This window comes from Pristis pectinata, chromosome 18, assembly GCF_009764475.1.
Source record: "Pristis pectinata isolate sPriPec2 chromosome 18, sPriPec2.1.pri, whole genome shotgun sequence".
NCBI classification, from domain to species: domain Eukaryota; kingdom Metazoa; phylum Chordata; class Chondrichthyes; order Rhinopristiformes; family Pristidae; genus Pristis; species Pristis pectinata.
The window spans coordinates 8,770,037-8,792,254 of NC_067422.1; the positions used below are offsets into that span (position 1 = coordinate 8,770,037).

General features: G+C 36.7%; 1 protein-coding gene across 1 annotated transcript in view; it reads right to left on the minus strand.

Moving 5' to 3' along the window:
- rptor (regulatory associated protein of MTOR, complex 1) overlaps nucleotides 1-22,218 on the minus strand; it is a 345,813-nt gene that overhangs the window by 292,499 nt on the left and 31,096 nt on the right. The window contains 1 exon segment of the mRNA XM_052032980.1: nucleotides 12,792-12,874. Coding sequence (XP_051888940.1) covers nucleotides 12,792-12,874 — 83 coding nt within the window.

Sequence of the window (22,218 nt, forward strand, 5' to 3'; positions counted from 1 at the left end):
AATCTGGATTTCATCCACTGAAGGCAAAGAATAATCATCTCGTAAACTAATTTAAATTCTCACTCATCACATCAGTCCTCAAAGAATGAAAACCATTTTCATCATCAATATATTGAAATGTTCAATTGAAATACAAGCCTTTTTTTTGTGGCTGGTAAAAACTTGGAACACCGCACTCCATCTTATGCTAAAGGATTTGACATTTTCTCTTTAAAATAACACATCAAGGTCAAAATCATTGCGTGTATATGGTGATGTGTTGAATGTATTACTTTATGTAACAAGTAAAATTTGTCAAGCTGCACTTGATTGCTTATTGTGGTATCAAAATAGCTTTGACCCTGTTGTTCACACCTCATTTAAACTATTTTTGAAGGTCACTACAATGCAATTTCACAGATTTCTATCCTCTGCATGTGAATAACACTTTATGCAAAGGGGAAAGCTTTTTTTAATATATTCATGTAAAAATAGCTCACCTTCTTTACACTTTTTAAAGAGTCTTCTCAAACTTCATCTTCACCTAACTAAACAAAATTCAATAAATTCTGTGGATAATACTTGTGACATATACACTTACCTGAAGTTAAATCAAGACTAAAACATGAGTAGCAAATGTACCAATCATAAATTTCACTACATTGTTTGATAGCAATACCAAATTTCCCCTCAGATAAACCTACACAATTACTGAGTTAGAAGCAAAAGAGCTTGCTTAGAACTTGACAAAGTGAAATTTAGCTATTTAGAAAGCCGGCTGCCAGATGGACTAATAATTCCATTGCCGCAGGCACATACAGCAAACTACTTCCACTTAATCTGCAGAAATCACTGAAGGTGAACAGTGTGAAAGAGATGTGTCAGTTCTAATGAAGGGTCTTTGACGTGAAGCGTTAACTAGTTTCGCTTTCCACAAATGCTGCTTGACTGGCTGAGTTCTTCCAGCATTTCTGTTTTTGTTTCAGATTCCAACATTGGCAGTTTTATTCATTTCCCATTTAATCTGTGGTCATTTTCAATCATGTGCCTACTCTAAGAGGAATCTGGGATTCAAACCCAATTCAGATCGGCAAGACTGGAGTATTCATGAAAAGGGGCATTCAAAAGTTTAATTGAAATAAATTTTGCTGGGAACAGCAACAGATATTCAAACATTTATAACTTTTGGGCAAAATTTTGGTGTGAAATGCCAACGGTTCCATACAAAACAACATGCATTTGTCTACACATTGATCACCAAATTTGGGATTCTATAATAAACAGGGAAGTCCCAAAATTATTGGAGGCAATTTTCCCAATATGCCATTCTGGGAAATCTGGCTGCGGAACCTATGCTACATTAGGTCAAACCTAAAATTAATACCATCATTTTCATGAAGAACATTAGAACATAATGAACACAAGAATTAGGCACAAGTGGGCCACCTAACCCTTTGACCCTGCTCCTCCATTTATCAAGCTCATGGCTGGTCCTCTATTTTCCAGCAGCATCTGCATATCCATTGATTTCTTTAATATCCAAAGAATCTATCCATCTCAGTTCAGAATGAACTCAATTTCAGTTTGCACAACCCTCCAAGGTAGAAAATTCCAAAGATTTACTATCCTCCACATGAAGACATTTCACCTCAGCTCAGATTGGCTGCGAGGGGCCAAGTAAATGCAAGGTCATTCATATGTTTTTTTTAAGTTGAGTTTAGTTAAATGATATTTAAGGTCTGCAGGTTTGATCCTTTAAAATAAAAATTAAATAGCTTTGCCATATTTTTCAATTCAACTTTTCTGAATGTCAAATATGTTCAGAAACATTCATTTTTTGATAGTTTGGCATCTAGCCAAGTCAGTGGGTATGGCTTCCCCAAATTATTTCATGGGGGGGGGGGGGGGGTTGGAAATATTCTTATTTCTCCCACCTCCTCTCAACCATTCTCCCACATAGCAGCATTGCATTACATGGGACCTTGCTGCCTTGCAAAGCCATTGAGGATACGATCGGGTTCTTGACAACAATGACGACCACAAGTTGACAACAAGCATGCCAATATTTGAAGAATGTTATTTGTTTTAAGTGTAATGTTTCTCAATCCTTTAGAATGGATTACAAAATATTACTGGCAATGTTCAATTGTTTAATATTTTAACCACTGTTACATTGTGGCTGTGAATATTTCCCCCAACATTAGATAATTCAAACAGGCAGGAAATCCTACCAACGATGTGGCCAATGCACTTTTTGCAGTCTGCATTTCCAAAGACTGATGCACTGGTAATTTATGACAATGCATCTGGGAAATCCTTCTTGCATGAACAAAGTTTCACACTTTGTGAATTTTGATTAGCTCAGGTGGAATTATGGAACAATCTACACACCAAATTTCAGTTTATTAGAGATTAAATCCATTGCAGCTTCCAGGAATGTGGACTAGATTCAGACAATTTCATGCCAAAATATTGCTTTGTGCATCCCACAACAGCTGAAACCAGAGGATCATTAAATTCGCCTCCATTTATAGGAGCTCAGCTATCATAAGCCTACACCTAAGCAGGCAGTTTAACTGGTAATTCAACTGGCAAAGCCCACACATGAAGAGCTTGGCAAAGGTCACTCATTGAGCATTCATTGTGTATTCAGCTTCAGTCCAGCTAAGAAAGAATAGAGAAAGGGTCTATGGAAATCCAAAGAGCAAGCCGTAGAGATTGAGAATCCTAAAATGTTAGGCCTGGAAGCTATAACTTGAAATAATACTATACATACAAAGTGTTTGGACATGGAAGTATTTACCTTTTAAGCACCATGGTTGGAGTGCTTATAAACTGACCAAACTTATTTTCTCCATCATAAAACCACAGGGTGACATAGTGGTGCAGCAGGTGATGCTGCTGCCTCACAGCTCCAGTGAGGACAGTTGGATCCTGACCTTGGATGCTGTTTGTGTGGAGTTTGGCCTGTGACCACATGGGTTTCCACTGGATACTCTGGTTTCCTCCCACATTGAACATCTGCACTATTTCTGCAGTTCAATTGGCTAGCATAAATCATGCCTAGTGTAGGTGGCTGGTAGAAGAATCAGGATGGACGATGAACATGTGAGAGACGATAGATCACAGAGAAATGAGTGTGAAAATGCAATTGAAAGGATTGCTCCAAGAGCTTTGACTCAATGGGCAGAACAGCATCCTATTTTGTAATGAATTACGAGATCAACTGCACTGAATAAATTACACTGAATAATGTTTCAGTTTTCCTGACTCACAAAGCAAGACCAGTGGAGATTAATTGCATCTTATATAGTTGTATCATCTCTTTCAAAGAACTAACCATTAGCATCTATCAGTATGCAATATGCAAGGCCTAATCCACAGAAGTTGGTCACCAATGCCATAATTCCACATCTGAACATCATATAGCAGTCCTTCACCATGTGACACATTACACAAAAGCAATGCACTAATTTCAAGATTTCAGTTTGAATAAAATTCAAAATTTCAGTTTGAATAAGTATCAGGCACTATTACTTATTGCCATAATTTACTCCAATTACCTTTCGTATTTAATCTAGAACTTCAAAACTTAATTTGTTCCTCGTAGACTCGGAGAGGTCTAGTTCAAAATCACCTCAATAGTTCAAATAGTTTATAATCACACAAGTATTGAACAGAAACTCCTAAAACTAAATTTTCTATTTTAATAACCCATCTCTGGATGGGAGATTGCCATTAATTCTCTGGTTTCAATTTTCAACCATATTTAAAACAGAAGAAACTTGGTCTGATCTTGGAACATTTCCATTCACTATAAAATGCTGCGGCGGCATTTCTGAAAGAAGAATGGCAGCTCCATTATACCCTGCATAAATAATCTATGTACCTCTCTAAACACATTACTGCATTGAAGTTGAAGGAATGGGAAATCCCGGACAGACACTTAGGATAAAATACTCAGAATAAGAACATTTTAAAGAATTTATTACAAGAAAAGCAACAGGAACACCGTAATACCAATAAAATGGCACCACTCTCTCACAACAGAGCAGGTTCATTTATGTGGGTCAACTGAAACATCTCTTTAAGTTCCACTACATTACAAGGAGGGAAAAAAAACCATCTCAAAAAAAAAAGCACTAAATAATTGAGAACTGCACACATCAGTATCAGAAAAAGACTGAACTCATGATAAAGTTATCATTTCAAATTGGTTTGGATTGCAATGTAAAAGACATGCAGCCTATTTGGCTTCAGCTTTATATTCAAGCAGCAGCATTATTGCTGAGGCTTCAGATTAACCACAAACCCAGGATTTTTTTTTTGTTTTGAGTACCTTCTAGAGATATGGTTTGGGCCTTTTTTTTTCCTACATTAAGTGCTGTATTAAGTGGAAATAATCTCTTTAATTAAAATAATCCATGTGAACTAAGGAAGTTATTGGTCAAGAGATGGGAGTCTTGTGGGTTGAAAAAGGGACTGAGATCTGATTCACAATATGCAACAATAATGGTTTCTCAAGCATTTGTACTGGAGCCTCACGTTTCCACTACATATTAGTAACTTGAATGAAGGGCAGAACAGGGGTGTGAAAGGCAGGAGTTTTCATGTGACATCATGTTTTCATTATTGCATTTATCATTACAATTTATACGGTTTACTCTGCGAGCTTCACGCAAGCAAGTAATTTCATTGTACCCTGGTATGTATGACAATAAGCCTGAAATGCCTCCAACACAAGTCTAAAAATACCCAAATTTTAAACCTTTATCTAATAGGAAATACTCCAGATTACATATGGCATTCCATTAGATAAGGCTTACTGAACAGCATATACTTTGTGAAAAATAACTGAAATAACTACCACTGGGTTAACAGACCATGACTGAACAGTCATAAACATCATCTTTCAACACTGAGGCCATTAACTAAATAGCTACAGTTCCAGCTATTTGCTTAAGAAGGTGGATGAAATTACTCCTGCGAACCACCATGACCTTGACTGTGCTAACTCCCATAACGTCCAAGGATCATAGTTTATTGACCCAGTAAGCAGCTAATACAATTTCCACTCACATTACTGAGAAATTGAAAAACACAAGGTGGCCTTACTGCCTCCTCAACCTATTCTACCATTTAGAACCATAAATGATTATGTACCTCAAATCCACTTTCTCAGCTGATACCCAGATTCTCCATTGAATTTTTCTTGATTCCAGCCTCAAATACATCAAAAGGCTGAACATTCACAAACCCTCTGGGGCAGAAAAAAAATTACAAGCTTTATAAGCCCCTGCCTAAAGGGATTTCTCCCCAGCTGTCTTGAACATAGAACCCCTTATCTCTAGACACCCCTATTGCTCTAGACTCTGCAACTGTTCTGACTGCTCCTGGAATCACAGAAATTGAGTTACGTGAACAAAGGATCCACACCTGAAACATTAACTCATCTGTCCTCTTCAATGGTAATCGCAAGCCCAAGTGTTTCCTGCACTGTATTTTTGAGGTGCATTACAGAAATTTATTTTACTACTGATAGCATGTACACAATGTTGCTTAATGATTTTGGCAATATTATTCCAAAATTTTAATTTCCCTTTTCCTTTCATCACATCACACATCAGCACTAACAGATCTCTGCCATCGTCCAAATGAAACTGCTTATTCCGTGGGCATATTTGCAGAAATTGTGTGTTCTACTCAGTAACTCAACTAAGCACCTTGTTTAAGTTCAGGAAATTATGTGATAATTAAAAATTCTGTTCTACAGATATCAGCCCAAGTCCTTTATAATCATAGCTACGATCAAAGCACAATATAACATTGAAACTTTCACTGAAAGTACAAAAATGTACAGTGCACTCCAGAATGTACAAAAATTAATTCACAGGGGGAAATAGGATAGAGGGTCAACTCTTCCACATGTCAAGACCATAAAGCCAGCCACATATGTGCCTTTCACGCTTTTAAAAAGGACTCCCAAAACATAGTCATTAGACCAATTTCTCATCAGTAACATGTTCTGAATTATTCAAGGAAAAATTTTCCCAAATAAGAACAAAGTGCATCTTGTCTGGCTATGATAGCCACTTCCTTGCAGCAGAATGCAATACTTGCTACTTATTGCAGGTATTTTATATTTCATCATGAATAAGATATATGATTGAAAATAATGCATTGTTTATTTTTCCGATATCCAATCAATGTTCTTAATCATCATTACTAATGAAAGGTGAACTCCCACTCAGCTAGTCAGTATTCAAAGGCTGTACAAACACAAATTTAACAGATTCCAACTGTGCTTTAGATCTAGTATAATGAATGTGTGACTGAAAAATCACACATTCATTATAAAGTAATTTTCTTACAGAAATTATGTTTTTTTTTTAAGTATAGTACCCAGCGAAGAGGTTGGCAATTTAACTTCACCCTAATCCTTCAAAAGGGAAACTAATTTTCTGAAGAAAAACTATGCTGAATCTAAGTTTTTTTCATTTTCAATAGTCTTCTTTTGTTGGTGGTACTCATATCTTTTACAGTGTATACATCTTCTATAAAAAGTCAGGATACTCTAGATCAAGCCCACTTCTGTAGATTAAGATGTTTGCTCCACAATCTGTTTGTACAAATTGAGAGCTTTAATACTATATGAACATTGACATCTGACTCACTAAAAAATTTCACACTAATTAAAAATGTTTCTATTTTCCATTCCAAAGGGTTATTTCCCTCCACTGAACAAAATGTCAAAACCTGAACAGCAAAACTTTTTGTACATTTCCCATTTTAAATTATAAAAATAGAATCTTATCAGTAAGACCCAATTAGAATTTGAAAACTCAAACCACATTTTTTTAAACCTTTGTCCAATCTCTTCCCACCTCCAACCAATGCCTTCATTATTTTAATAATTCTCAAGTTTCCAAAGCCCAACATCTTGATACCCCAAGGGTATCATATCACTCTACACATCCAGCTCCCAGTAGGATGATCTAAGAGTCCACCACTACTTATTCTGAATAGAAGCCTATTCACCTCCCCACCATCCCTTGCCCATCCACACCACAACCTTCCTCTGCCAGGCTGAGGTTATCAAAATAAACAACTTCTCCATTGAGCCCATTCACCTCCCTAGATAAAGAAGTACAGCTTACCTAAATTATGCACATGCCTGCCTCTTAATGGGTCATTTTGGAAAATTTTACATTTGGTCCTTCTCACATCCCCTTCACCTCTCTTCTGATACTCCCTTGATTGTATTGCACCTCTTCCAAACTAGGAAATTACATTAAATTTTATAGTCAATGCAAAGAAATGAATAGTTATTGTTTCAGGTCAAAGACCCTTTGTCATTGGTGGTCTTTATTTTTATTACTTTGGAATTAACACTCTGGCCTTGTCAATTTAGCTGTTCTATTCAAGGAAATGATATTTATTTAATAACTACTGATACTCTAGTTCTCTTCTGCTCTTTTATTAATGCACATTTCATGGCTTTGAGAGATTAAAATTTATTTATTTGTAAAATGTAACAGCATATTCCAAGTGGGAAAAAATACATGGCTCTTGTACTGTTTGCCAATAAATGCTCATTAAACTATGGGAATTCCAGTGAAATACAATGCTTCAGAGCAATTTCTGTTCTCTTCACTACTGGGGATTACATTAATTTCTTTTTCTGTCTGGTGCCTTTTCCACTGAGAGGACTGATGTATAATTTTGGCCAAAACTGCTGTTCTCATTTATGCAAAACAAAGAAAAAAAAACTTTATCTGCGGGCCTTATTGCTTTGCTAATTCTATTCTCTTTGTACTCCTCCAGGAATTGCATTAATAAATCTATAAAAACCTTCCCTATACCCAGAAAGTGATAGGAGCCATTGCTTCTTATTCCCACTCAAACAACAATACCTGGCCTGATAGCTGGAAAAAACAAATATTACTTTCTAAAGAGATTAATACCATTGCAATCAAAGCTCTGGTGTTCTCTCCCTAAACCACTCCACCCCTCTCTTTTAAAGGCCCCCCTTAAAACCAGCCCTCGCGTTTCTTTATGCGAGTCTGTCAATTTTTGTTTAATTTCATCTGTGAAGCACCTTAGGACATTTCAATGTTATTATAAGTGCAGATTTTGTTGTTGACTATTGTTTATGGTATGAATTTTGAGGTTTCTTGGCTGTAGACTGGAATACAGTTCCATTAGTTTGCCCATTTAAAACTTTAGGGTCCCTCAGTAAATACTTTTACTCCCACTTTCTCCATGAACAATATTTGAATAATCAGAAGTCTTCTTTGCTTTAATGTTATTAAGTACTCTGGATGATAGTGTCTGGGAGAGCTTGTAATGAGTTCTTGTGGTCACAGTTATGGTTTTCCAGCCAATATTTCCATAAACTCCCATTGCCTTCAGCATTTGAGAAAGCTGTTCTACCCTCTCGTAGAAATGTACAAAATCCTTAAGGCTTGACAATAGTATATGCTGAGAGGGCTTTATCCCAACTATTAGGCATGATAGTTTCATTAAGAGGTCAACAGCTTAGGACCCTTACACTGAGAGAAAAAGTTCCAATGAAAGCCCTTCAGCCTGAAACATCAACTGCATTTCTCTTTCCACAACTGCTGCCTAACCTGCTGAATGTTTCAGGAATTTTGTTTTTACTTCAGACATCCACCCTCCATAGCTTTTGTGATTTCCAGCATTCCTTCACTTTCACATGGTCCATCATTAACTCTTACCTTCCTCCCTTCACTTTATTCATCTTCATTACTGGTAACAGAACTGATTAATATCCACTACAAGCTCAGTCTCATGCGCCCTGACTGCATTTTATCCTAAACTGCTTCCTATAAGGACTCTATTCCATTTTTTCCCCAGTTTCTTCTTCTCCTCTGTCCTGGCAAAGCTACACTCCATTTCAGTCTATGCACCAGATTTTCCTTTTTCTTCAACCAAGAAAACATTCCTTCATAGTTGATAGAACCTACATCAGTTCTACCCCTTTACCTCCTCTCCGGAACTAAATTAAGGTTCCCTTTCTTGCAAACTTCCTCCAGACTGGCTAAATGGACCTTCTTTCATCATTTCTACCATCTCTGCTGCTACTAAACATCTTCTGTTCCCTTTCAACATTCTGGACAGACACCTCCATGACACTCCACTCTGCTCATCCATCTTCACCAATAATCCCTGCTGCCACACAACCTTTCCACACAAACATCCCACCAATCAGGATACCAAAACACCTTCTAGTTGAAATAGCAATTTACTTGCAGTTTATTCAATGCTCTCAAAGTGGTCTCTGTTGCATAGTGCATGCCAAACTCAGACGAGACAAGCACCCTATGGGCCATATCTGTTCGATTTGCAAGCATCACCCCAATCTTCCAGTCACCTATCCTTTCAATTTTACCACAGGTCCAAGTCTCACTTCTCTGTCCTTGGTCTTGGCCAACACCATGTCATTTTTCAATTAAGCATATTATGATAGTTCAAACTCAAAAATGAGTTCAATAATTTCTGATCATAACCATTTGCCACATTAGTTATTTTCCAATACTGCACCTGCTGGCAATGATTCTCCTAATTTTGTTTATAACTACCCAACATTTGTTTCAACCGTTTCTTGACTTTGAAACTGTCTTCAACCCATTACAAACCCCTCCCTTTTGTTCTTCATCCTTCCTTTCTGTACTTGTTTGAAAACTGTTACATCTCCATCTATCCTACAATTCTGAAAAAAAATTAACATTAATTTCAATATAACAATTTCTTCTCTGTAGATGCTGCCTGATCTGGTGAGCATTTTCTGACTTTTCTCCTCCTTTAATACAAAAGTCTCAAAAAGCTCCCCCCCACCCCCCCAAAAAATTGGTTTAATCAATTATCTTAATCTTTTTGAGGTACCAACTGGAGAATAAGTTAGATTTTGCACCTGCACAACGGACTCAAGTTCAAGCACATAAGTGAGCTATAAATGCGGAGAGTGTGCTCTGAAAAGACTGCTAATGCTAAGAAGTACTAAAATCCAATCAAATGGCAGAATTCCAAACAACCACACAGACATCTACCAAAATTTTATTTAGGAGAAAGGAGTTGCCTTTTGAAATTCATTGAGAAAAGCATAACGTGAAGGTAGCCCACAGGAAAGTATGTATTTCAGTCTAAGTCAAGCACAACTTCATACTACCTTGAAATACTATGCCATAAATAGGTCTTCAAATGTTCAGATAGCCAATTACAAACAACACAATTGAAGTTCAAAAGCATGGAGGTTAAGTTCTAAAATTTGATCCACTGTTCTGCCACCTGAGTGGGTGGTCAGACAACAGACAGTACAAGTCTGAGCATTACAGAACACTTTTACTCCATATGTTCATTTTGTATTTATAGCTGCAAAACAACAAATTTCACGTCATTTCACTTCCTTCATTTTTAAAAGATGTTGCAGTGGTATAATAAATTTTTCCAGCAAACCCGCAAGTTTAAAGTGAGCATTGCTGAGTCAGATGCTGAACCATTGGATTTCCAAACAAAGGGATAGCAGATTATCAGAGGTTTATTGTACAAGTCAACAGATTTTCAGTAATCACTTGACATGTTCTCATTTAGGATGCTTGTTTTGAAATTGGCTGAGATCAATAAATCAGGACTATAGATGTGAACAGCAGTGTCTCTGGGGATCAACGTGAGAGCCACTGCTCTGATACAGATGTGGTCAGGGATCAGAACATTCACATTTTCAGGTGCATAAAAAAAGTGAATTTATGGGTAACTGAGGAGAGGATGGTTCAATACAAGTCGATGGATTATGAAATTCAACATGGAGGTTTTGGATACATTCAAGGAGGAAACAAAACAAGGAAGAAAATTTTCATTAAATGGCAAAGCTCAAGGACACGTTAATAAAATTTTAAAATATTGTACAAAATCCAGAGCAAGTTTGCCAAAGTGTCAGCATTCATAACTGTTTATCTCAACACCATAAAATGAATGCTAAGAAATAAGTGTTTCACAATAATTCATGCAATACTTCGGAACAAAGTATGTCCACCAGAGAAGATTAATCGGCTCTGAACTGATCAGGGAAATCTGATTACCCTATCTAAATCCTTACTAGTCTCAAAAAGAAACAAACCCTTCAAGATTTTGAAAATTGAAGGACTGAATACAAGCCGCATCTGTTTTTACTATTTACCTAATACCACCAATGGATCACATTTTGAAAGTACCACCAACGTACTGAAAGCACCGTTCTGAATTAGTTAGAGAGAAAAAAAAATTGCTGTTGAAAATCAGACACTCATCGAGTCAGATGAAAGAGAAAGACGAACTGATCAAGCATGCAACAAACCAGAGAGAGTCATGTCTCATGTCAAGTCTCTTCTCACCCTCAGTGAGCAGAGCTCTTGCAAAAGAAATTTCCCACCTGGACAGTAAGTAAAATTGTGACAAATGTATCACCAATAAATGAAGATATCTAAATCAGTTCGAGAACATTTGTAGTGGATTGGAATCATATTAACTACTCCAAGAAGATCCACTGCAGCCCACCCAGTATTTCCTAGCTGGATTTCCAACAGCCCAAATACCACAGTAGTGTAGTGGCTAGCATAATGCTATTACAGCGCCAGCGACCTGGGTTCAATTCCACCACTGTAAGGAGTTTCTACGGTCTCCCCATGACTGCGTGGGTTTCCTCCCACATTCCAAAGGATGTACAGGTTAGGAGTTGTAGGCATGCTATGTTGGCGCTGCAAGCATGGCGACATTTGTGGGCTGCCCCCAGCACATTCTCAGACCATGTTGGTTGTTAATGCAAAAAGATGCATTTCACAGTGTGTTTCGATGTACATGTGACTAATAAATAAATACTATTATTATATGCAGGATGACAATTAAATGAGGTGTATCACAAAGATGCCAAGGTGACAAATGAACAAATAAAGGGTCAAACTGAAAGACTGCACAATCTATAGTTCACCATCCTAGTTTCCCCTCCAATTCAATGTACTTGAACAAGAAATTTGAGTATAGTTAGAATACAATTGATCAGCATCTTTGTTGGATCAACAGAAGTCATCCTAAATCCAGCTCCATGTGGTTTGTGCTTTGGACTGGACAGCTGTTGAGGGCCACAAAGCTGAGGGACAATACACAAGCATATTACGATTTTGCAAACCATAAATTGCTCCAGTTGTGACTTAAGTATTTCCCAATTTTCCATTACGTGCAACCAATTGTGCATTATAATTTCACAGGCATTTTTTTTTAAAGCTACAAAACAAGATACGATTGAATAGAAACAAATAGCTGTCTAAGTTGTAAATAATGGAGTGGAGCAAATACTTATGAAAACACAGCACGTAACTACAAAGATGGAAAATGATTTAGAAAGCGAGTTACTGCCATCAGAAAATACATACATTGCAGACTTCTCAAGAACAACATACTCCTGTAACTTTCAGAAGTGCAGAATAGCAAAATCCAAGAAAATACAGTAGTCGCAAGACTCCCTCAATGAAATAATCATTTTCACTTAACAGAATACTACTTTCAATCCTGCACTCTAACATTTAAGTGCACATTTCGTAAAACCATAAATAAATACAGAAAATGCTGTAACCACTCAGGTCAGGCAGGATCGGTAAAAACTGCTCTCTCCACAGATACTGCCTGACCTCCTGAGCATTTCCAAAATTTTTATTTCAGATTTCCAGCATCTGCAGTTTTTTTTTAAATGATTTTCATTGAGTAAATCCATTTTGTTTCAATGCAATTGACTAAATATATTCATAACATTGAAAACTCACCCTTGGCTGCCAATTTTCATACTGTTTCTGTAGGTTGGCGCCAATGCTTTCCAAAGCTTTTTGAGGGCTCATTGATAGCGGATCTGTAAAATTTTAACAACATTAATATTTCAAAAAGTAGCACAAATAACTTATGAACACAAGTGTCAAATTAACATTTCCACCAATTAATATCACTAAATCAGATGATCTGGTCATATTGCATTACTACTTGTAGGATTTTGCTGTGCAGGAATTGCCTCCATTTCCTATGTTGTAACAGTACATGTGGTTATACTTCAAAAATACTTTGTATATAAAACATTTTGGAAGTTTCAAAGGTCTTAAAAGCCATTGCATGAATGCAGATCCTTTTTTAAACTTAAACACCAGCATACATTTTAAATGCAATTAGAGAAGGAAAACTACATTTATGTACTTTGGATCCTGTGAGTAAACTCCAAGTTTAACATTTCATCCGAAAGACATTTCCCTCCAAAACATGCTCTTTCAGTACTTAAATGAAACAGTACCTTTGCTTGGTAGTCAAGGCACTAAAGTGGAGTTTGAACCAATTACCAAACTCGGGGACCAATGTGCTACACCCAAGCTTTGAGGATCATGCTGCATCTTGATGAAAGCTGAGCAATTACTTTGGGTAGGCTCAGAACCTACTTAAAAAGGGGAAAAAGATACAAACAACCAAACTATAACCTTAAGTGATTTTTTTCTAATTGTTTTGACAATTAATACAGAGTAGTGAAAAAAAATTGGCAATACTGGAAATGAAATAGGAAGGTCTATTTTCAAAAATTGCACAAGTAAATGAAAGGGGGAAAAAAAAACTAAGTGGAGATTTCTTATCACAACCCAGGCAAATCATCTACATTTGGTTGCTTGGTTAGTGCTAGTTCCATCTACCCAGCACCAATTGCACAAAGAATAATCACAGTTTGAATGAAGTTGAAAGATAATCTTAAGTTTTCAAGAGTACGAAAAATCATAATTGCACCACTAATTTCTTGTAATTGCTATAGTTAATGAAAGCCTATTTTATAATATGTTTTATGTTTGCATACAAGTGCTAAATTAGCATTTTTTTTAAATGAATGCTTTGTCAAAATCAGTGCATCAACAGAATGAACAAAAGGCTGATCTTTCCTTCATTTACCTTGGTCTCGTCTTTAACTAGCTGCAAATAACACCTCAAATTTGTTCAGTGATCTTTTACCACCTTCCATTAATGTCTCATTTCAATTAAGACTCCAAGTTAACTGTGACCAGTTATTACAAAATCCTTGCATCATTTGAACTGATCTCCCTTTCCCAAATATTAAGCCGCCACAGAAGAATACTTTGGTGTTATACTTCTGAATAAATTGCATGGTTTTCATTGATTGCCAAGACAGTTATAAGATGAGCACTAATTTAAAAACTAAAAGAACAAATCAGGAATAAAACTCCTTGCAGAATTTACAATTAACTTTATTCAACAATGGTTGTAATGGAAAAAATCATTAGCACTTTCAAAGAGAATTGTTCTGTAAAATTAGGAATATTGAGTATGAAGATACTAATGATTAGACCAGAGAATTACAAGCATGGGCTTCATGGCCCTATTATTCCACAAAGAATGTTGGAAATGTAAATTGATAGCAATACAGCAAGAACAACAGGTCATTTGGAACTTGGGTGAACAAGACTAACAATGAATGTTCTTAATCAATGAAATTTAGAGACTGAGAAATAAGCACAGAAGAGTGAATTGCAGCACCTAATCAGGCAGAGAAGGAGAGAAAGGTACAGAAAGACTTAAGAGAACCAAGAAAGGAAGAGAAAGAAAGAATGAGAAAGGGAAAGTGAATGGGAAGGGGGAAGAAAGGCAGAATGGAAAGAAAGGGGGACTTTTTTTTGATTTCCAGCAATTCACAGTAAGAAATAATAGTCCACACTTCTATTGTTTACTTTTCTGGGCAAGATTGGCTGATTAATAATCATTAATAGTTACCATTTTATTATTTATTAACATTGCAGCCAGTTTAGGGATGACATGCTCAAGTAGTACCACTTTGTGAAAATCAATAGGGAGGCAAGTGTGAGGTCCTATTTTTAAAAAGCAAGTGGTGGAACAGTGCAATTTGACCAGCAAACCTGTAGTGAATTATAATTAATGGACTAATCACTTCCTTGCCAAAGGTTGTAGTAATTTATACACCAATAACAATAATAGAAACATGTCTTTCTGGGCAAATTCTGGGCATGTCTTTTCCCAGATGCAGACAAGCCAGATGTGCATTTCTAGTGCTTTGTTTAATTGTGAATACATTACCCCACTTACAGGTATCTCAGAGGAATCAAGATTTAAAAATTAAAGCTATATTAAAAAAAAGTGAGCTAATCTATCTCCATTAATTCACAACTTTAGTCAGATAACATATCCAAAAACTGATTACATTTGTTTCATTCACTGCAGAAACTACCTTCTTAAATCAACAGAAAACTTGGTTTCAAGTCAGCAAAAGGGACACGTCTCCAAAGTTTCTCATTTTCCTTTTCATTGATAATTGAAGGTACAAATCTGAAAAATGTTGAACTGCAAGTATTTGTTTAAAATATATCGAAAAATCCCAAATGCTACATAGTTAAATCACATTTTTAAAGCTTAGATCACCTACAGAAGCAAGGTACTTATTTATCACAATGACAGGTGCATGACTACATGACATATTGCATCATTTGTACTAACAATTCACATTGATCACTTGCACCACAATGCCCTCAGCCATTTAAAGTATTAATTTTAATGCAACTTACTGCAGGACACAAGAGACATTTAATAATGTTCTTAGGGCAAGTTCAGCCATTTTCTCAAGGTGGTAGATTTGAGAAAGTCAAACTTGGACACTCATTGTCACACTTGGACACTCATTGTCACACTTGGAAAAAAGGATCAATTTCAGCAATTCCTCTTCTTTCTTCTAACCAACATGATTGAGAAGTAGCCAAGTTTGAATCAACTGAGATGGAACAGTGCCAATGAAAACAGGGCTCTATTATACTTTTATAGCAACGTTCTAGATTTTTACCTTATGAGTTCAGATGACTCACACAAAAAAAAATCAATTTGATCAGTTTTCAACGGCTTCTTTAACAGCACTGCTTTCTAGGTAGTGAATAAAATAACTTTTCTACGATATATATGTCACATCTACTGAATTATCCTTCACTTTTATTGGATCCCTCACACAACTTCAGTAATACGGAACAGCAAATTCACACTGCTTTGAGTTCAAGTTATTAAGCAAATTTAAAATGAACAAGCTAATAGCATTGATAAACATACAGATGACATATTTTGCATACCTCACTAAATGGAAATCAATATTTAAAAATTCAAGATCTAATGCCGAGCCATTTTTTTTTACTATTGCCTCTTACATTCCCTGCAGTGTGTGGGAATTGTCAGTAGCTCAAACTATTCATTGTATTTCACTGTCATCAAACCACTGTTCATTACAACTAGTGTTCACCCCGTCTCCAACTCAGTAAGCATGCAACATAATTAAACACAGTTCAAGCCCAAACTATCAGCATTACTATCTGTTTAAATTCATTGGAAATTTATTACAAAATAATAGTACTGAAATAATTGAAGTGACAACACCATTGTTCCAGGGAGAAAAGTGGATCTACCCCTCCTTTATTAGAATGCCAATAATAACACAAGATGCAATTATGTGAAAAGAATTTAGCAGGCTGCTTGTTGATTTGCATTTAACACTGCAACCTGTGCTAAACAGTCATGCAACCAAGGGTTGTCTTTAGTGAAACTATTAAACTGTATAGAGATAAATATCCATTTGACCCAATTGATCTGCACCAAGGTCACATTTATCCATCCTGCCTTATTCTCTTATCCTTCATCCATTTATCTAATCTGATCTTGAAAGCTGAATGATTCTAGCTCACCCACTAATCCTAAAAGTGAATTCTACAGTGTAACTACTGCCTGTCCAATGCCCTCTTATAAATATTGATGTCCCCCATTCATAGAACACTCAGTTCAAGTTACCCTATCCTTTCATAAATTTAAATACTTGTCATATTGGCCCATGATCTGCATATCCATCATTAAAAATATTTTTATTCATTCCTTCGCATTCCCTCAACGTCCTCTCTTTACTACGCAACCAAAACGTCACATGGCCTCTTACTAATGTCTTAGTTTTATTGGATTCATCATTACCTCTGGGTTTTGTGTTTTATACCTCATAATAAAACCTAAAACTCCAATTGTTTCCTTTTAAAGGAAAAAAAACAGATTTATCACCATGAAGTGCTGCCTTTATATTCGGTGGCTCTAGCTTTAAGTTCCTTATCTCTTCCAACCACAGAACATTATTCCAGAGAATATCAGAATTTTCTTTCAACAATGGCACAAACTCAGTTTCATCTGCCAGTTTTTAATCCATTCTCGCATCTCATTAGTTCTCTTCGCGATTTCCTTAATTTTTCCATAGAACTAACCATACTCATGATATTACCTGGACTGCCTTCTGGCTTCAGTTTGCTCAGCAACTTCTCTTAGGAATTTTACTAAAAACTTTTTGGAAGTATAGGAACAGTGTCAGAAAGTTTTCTAAAATCTCCTTACATTGACACTTCTTCAAAGAAAACACAAGCATGTTAGATCTTTCTTTTCATATTTTGGTTATCATTTTCCAAAGTGCCACGTTTCAGTACATGGCACTGAACTTTGTTTCTACAGACTTTTTCCATCTTATTTACTTAAGTAGTTAATAATGTAAATCTAATTAACTTTTCTCCATTCAATTTAATTCTAAAAATTGCCACTATATTTCCTTGCTTCCAACCTCTGGAACTGCTCTCATATTTGTTAGGCCAAATCTTACATGCTTCAGTCAGTACTTACAAGGGGAGATACCAACGTTCAACCATTCCCAAGCATGTCCCAGATAATACCCCCTCTTGATCTTTTAAAACCTCTTGGACACTCCCGTCGGGCCTTTTACCCTCTTGACCTTTTAAGATTCTTCTCCCCCATCATGTCCCAGATAAAATAGCTTTTATTTTCTTCCCTAATAATACAGAAAAGTATCTGAAGAGATTCCTCTAATCCAGCAATACTTAAACTATAGGTCATGACCCAAAGTGAACCACAAGTATTTTTCTGGTGGGTCACAGATTTGGGGATGGTTTCATCTTCTGGGTACTGCTCGCCTCACTCAGCCATTACCATGGGTCTGCAGTAAAGAATCTTCTCTATATCCACTATCTACTTGCTGTGCCTGGGTATTGCTCCCTGCTGCTGACACCAGGTGGTATGAGGTGAGCAGCTGGAGCTTCTGGAATGTTCCTCTGCACAAAAACCTGGGAGAGGTCTAGGCATAGTATGGGTGCCAGAACCAGTGGTGGTAAAGAGAGTAGGGAGTCAGTGGGAGACCAGAGGGGGAAGGAGAGAGAAGTAGAGAAGGTAATAGAGAGCTGAAGGAAGGGAGAATGGGTACTGAGGTAGAAGGTTCTTGGGAAGAGCACCCTGTGTGTCCAGGCAGAGTGCATCTGGTTCAGGACCAGACCCATATCAGAACCTTGGTACCAGCTTTTTTTGTCCAAATTTTTTAAAAACACACATTTTTATAATATACAGCTTTCTAATCCTGTTCCTGCTGACCCACAACATCTGCAGGTTCTCAGTCAAGAGTTCTCATATACAAAATAGATTCTTAAATAGAATTATCTCCAGTTGCAGAAAGCAGCTAGGAATGGGAAACCATATCATGGGAAACGAGAAGGCAGTAAATTGTTGTTTGTGGGCTATGAGAAGTTTAATAAACCACATACTAACCCACACAAATCACCAAAAGTCCTTGTAACTCTCGAGTGCTACACTTAACTTCATATATAAATCAATTCAATCCCCTGACCTGCACGATAATAAAGTTTTTCCAAAAGTGATGCTTTTGAAAATAGGATGTTCTAGCGTCTCTATTTCATGGGAATTTCATATAAACTGGGTCAAAACATGCAGAAACACTTGAAAAGCAGAAAACTGCACATGCTGGAAACTTGAAATAAACCCAGAAGATTTTGGAAAGTACTTAGCAGGTCAAGAGGTAGCAGCTGAGAAGTGAACTTTTCAGTTTGAATACCTCTCATTGAAAATGACTAGCTCTGAATCAAACAGGAAAGGCTGGTTAACTGAAATTGTTGGCTTTAATGTTATGTCCTGAGGCCTGTAAGTTTTCTCAGACTCTGGATGAATGCTTTACTGATTAAGCCCTCAAGCACATTCTGCAATGATCTTCTTCATGGTACTAAGAATTCATGGTGGTACTAATCGAGCAAAATCAATTTAACCAATGAATTTCATCCGGAATCACTGGACAAAATTAAGAATGAATGGGAAAGCGAACTCCAGACATCTTCACCTACAGAAACATGGAAGAAAATTCTTCATTTAGTTACTACATCTTCAATGTGCGCCAGACACTCTTTGATACAGTTTGAGGTAGTTCACAGGACCCATATGTCAAAAGATAAGCTAGCTCGTTTTTAATCACCATATAAATCCTATATGTGACAGATGTAAATCAAATGTGGCTTCTTTGACATATGTTTTGGTCCTGTCCTCTTTTGGAAAAATATTGGAAAGACATTTTTAACATTATTTCAAATGTATTGAAGATTGATTTACAACCTCACCCTATCACTGCAATTTTTGGATTGCCAAGGATAGAGTCTGGCCATTTATCTGCTTCTGCTAACTGTATGATTGCCTTTGCTACATTAATGGCCATTTTGCTTAAATGGAAGGATCCAATACCCCCTACTACTTTTCAATGGTTCTCTCGAACTATATCATGTTTAAACTTGGAAAAAATTAGGTGTGGTACTGTTGATCCTTCGCTTAAATTTGAAGATATTTGGAGTCCATTTATTCAATATTTTCACATGATATAGATCCTCTTTCAATAGCTTTCCAACTTAGAGGAACAGAGTTGACAACATAATATTTGCTCTGTTTCTAATGAGAAATTTTAGTCCAGTCTTTTTTTGTTTGTTTTTTTTAAATTTTTCTGTTTAGTTTAGTTTGATATATTGTTTATAATTTTTCTTATTGATTTGGGGATTTTTTCTTTCTTTTCATATATAGAAATATATATATATATATATATATATATACACACACACATACATACATATTTAATAAATCTTTTTCTTTCCTTTCTTTTATATCATATTCATTTACTAAGAGATCGTTGGATCTACAGATTTTATTTATATTTTATTGTTCTTTATGATTATCTATGCCATGATTGTTCTCCTGATCTCTTTGTATTACCTGTACAAACAGTGATGTTATATATTAATCGGGGAGGGGAGGGGAGGATTATAAGGGGGTGTAATACTCATTTTTCCAATATTGCCTGGAATTTTTGAAACAAGAGAAAAAAGATTTATGCCAAATATATCATACTATAGTGCATTTTCACCAAATTCTGGCTTTATGTGGTTATTGGTCCTTCATTTTGCTGTATTCTCTCTTCTCCCAGTTGGAACCAGTTCAACCAAAAAGCCAAATGATCAGAATCCAAAACTTCATTCAAGCTTCTAAAAACCCAAATGAAAAAGGCTCTGGCCCTACCCAGTTCTACTCTGTTCCATATCAGCTCAGTTGAGATCAGGAACACAAGGCAAAGGTGAGTACCCTCATTCTAACAGTACATGCTACCACAAGACCTAGACAAGGAACATAAAAACTAGGAGCAGGAGTAGGCCACTCAACTCTTGAGCCTGTTCTGCCATTCAATAAGATCATGACTGATCTAATTGCAATCTCAATTTCACATACCCGCCTTCCTTCAGTAACTTTTCACCTGATCAAGCCTCTATCTCTGCCTTAAGAATGTTCAAAGACTCCATTTCCACCACCCAAAGACTCTCAATCCTCAGTGAAAACAGTGCTTCATGTGTGTCTTAAATGGGCAACCAATTTTTAAACAATGACCCTTTGTTCTAGATTCTCCCACAGGAGGAAACATCCTTTCCACTGCCACCTTGTCAAGACCCTTCGGGATGTTATACATTTCGATCATCTCCTTTCACTCTTCTAAACTCAGCTGATACAAACTTAACCTGACCACCTTTTACATACAAGTCAACCTGCCTATCCTAGGGATTAATCTTTTAAATTTTCTCTGAATTGGTCCCAGCACAGTTGTGTCCTCCATTAAACACTGAGATGTATACCCTACACAGTACCCAGATGTCATCTAAGCTCTGCTTTTGGAAAACTGAGAAGTGTGGGAACGAAGAGGAATCAGCCTAAAGACCAGGCTGAAGATGTATCGTGGTGGTGTTATACCCTCTGTACTCTATGCTTGAGACATGGACAGCATACATGCCAGACAGCTTAACCACTTTCACGTGACTTATCTGTGCAAAATAATTCACATCAAGTGGCAAGGCAAGATTCCAGACACACAGATTCTGGCCCAACCCTCCCCAGCATTTACACACTGCTGAAAGAATCGCAGATTAGGTGGGCAGGATATGTCAGAAGAATGTTTGATGACAGAGTATCAAAGCAGCTACTTCATGGAGAGCTGACTGAGGGCAAACATCACGCGGTGGACAGAAAAAGAGATTCAAAGACACTTAGAACATCCCTGAAGAGTTTCAACATCGACACATATCACTGGGAACAACGAGCATTGGATCGTCCTGTTTAGTGTATCCATATAAAAAGTGATGTCCGCTCGTGTGGAAGCTAGAATGGAAGAAGCAGACGGAAAGAAAATCTCAAAAATCAAGAACCGTTGATGCTAAAGCATCCCTGCACCTGTGTGAAAGGAACTTTTGAGCAAAGATTGGTCTAATCAACTGTCTCTGTACACAGTGCAACACTTTAGACAACATGTCATTGTCTTACTCAGGAAGAAGTGACGAACAACAATACAATTTAAGATTAAAAAGGTTTCCTAATTACTTGCTATACCTGCATAATAGCCTTTTGCATATCATGCACTAAGAATAGATTGTATCTCTCTCCATCTTAGCGTTCTGCAACCTCTCATCATTTAGATAATATGCTTATTTTCCTACCAAAATAGATAACTTTACCTTTCTTCCCCCACTTGATACTCCATTTGCGCTAAATTTTCTACATCCCTTTGTTATCTCCTTATGTCTTCTTTACAAACTTACTTTCACACCTACTTCTGTATCATCAAATTCAGTGATCTGGAAGGACCCACCTCACTTCAAAGAGGAGTCCAAAAAAAATAGGAAGCACCGATTTAAAATGATTGGGGAAAGCATTACATTGAGATTGGGGGTGGGAGGTCAGTGGAAATCACCCAGAGAATTTTGGCAGTCTGGAATTCTCCGCTACAAGAGTAGAGCCAGGAAACTTCTCACATTTAAG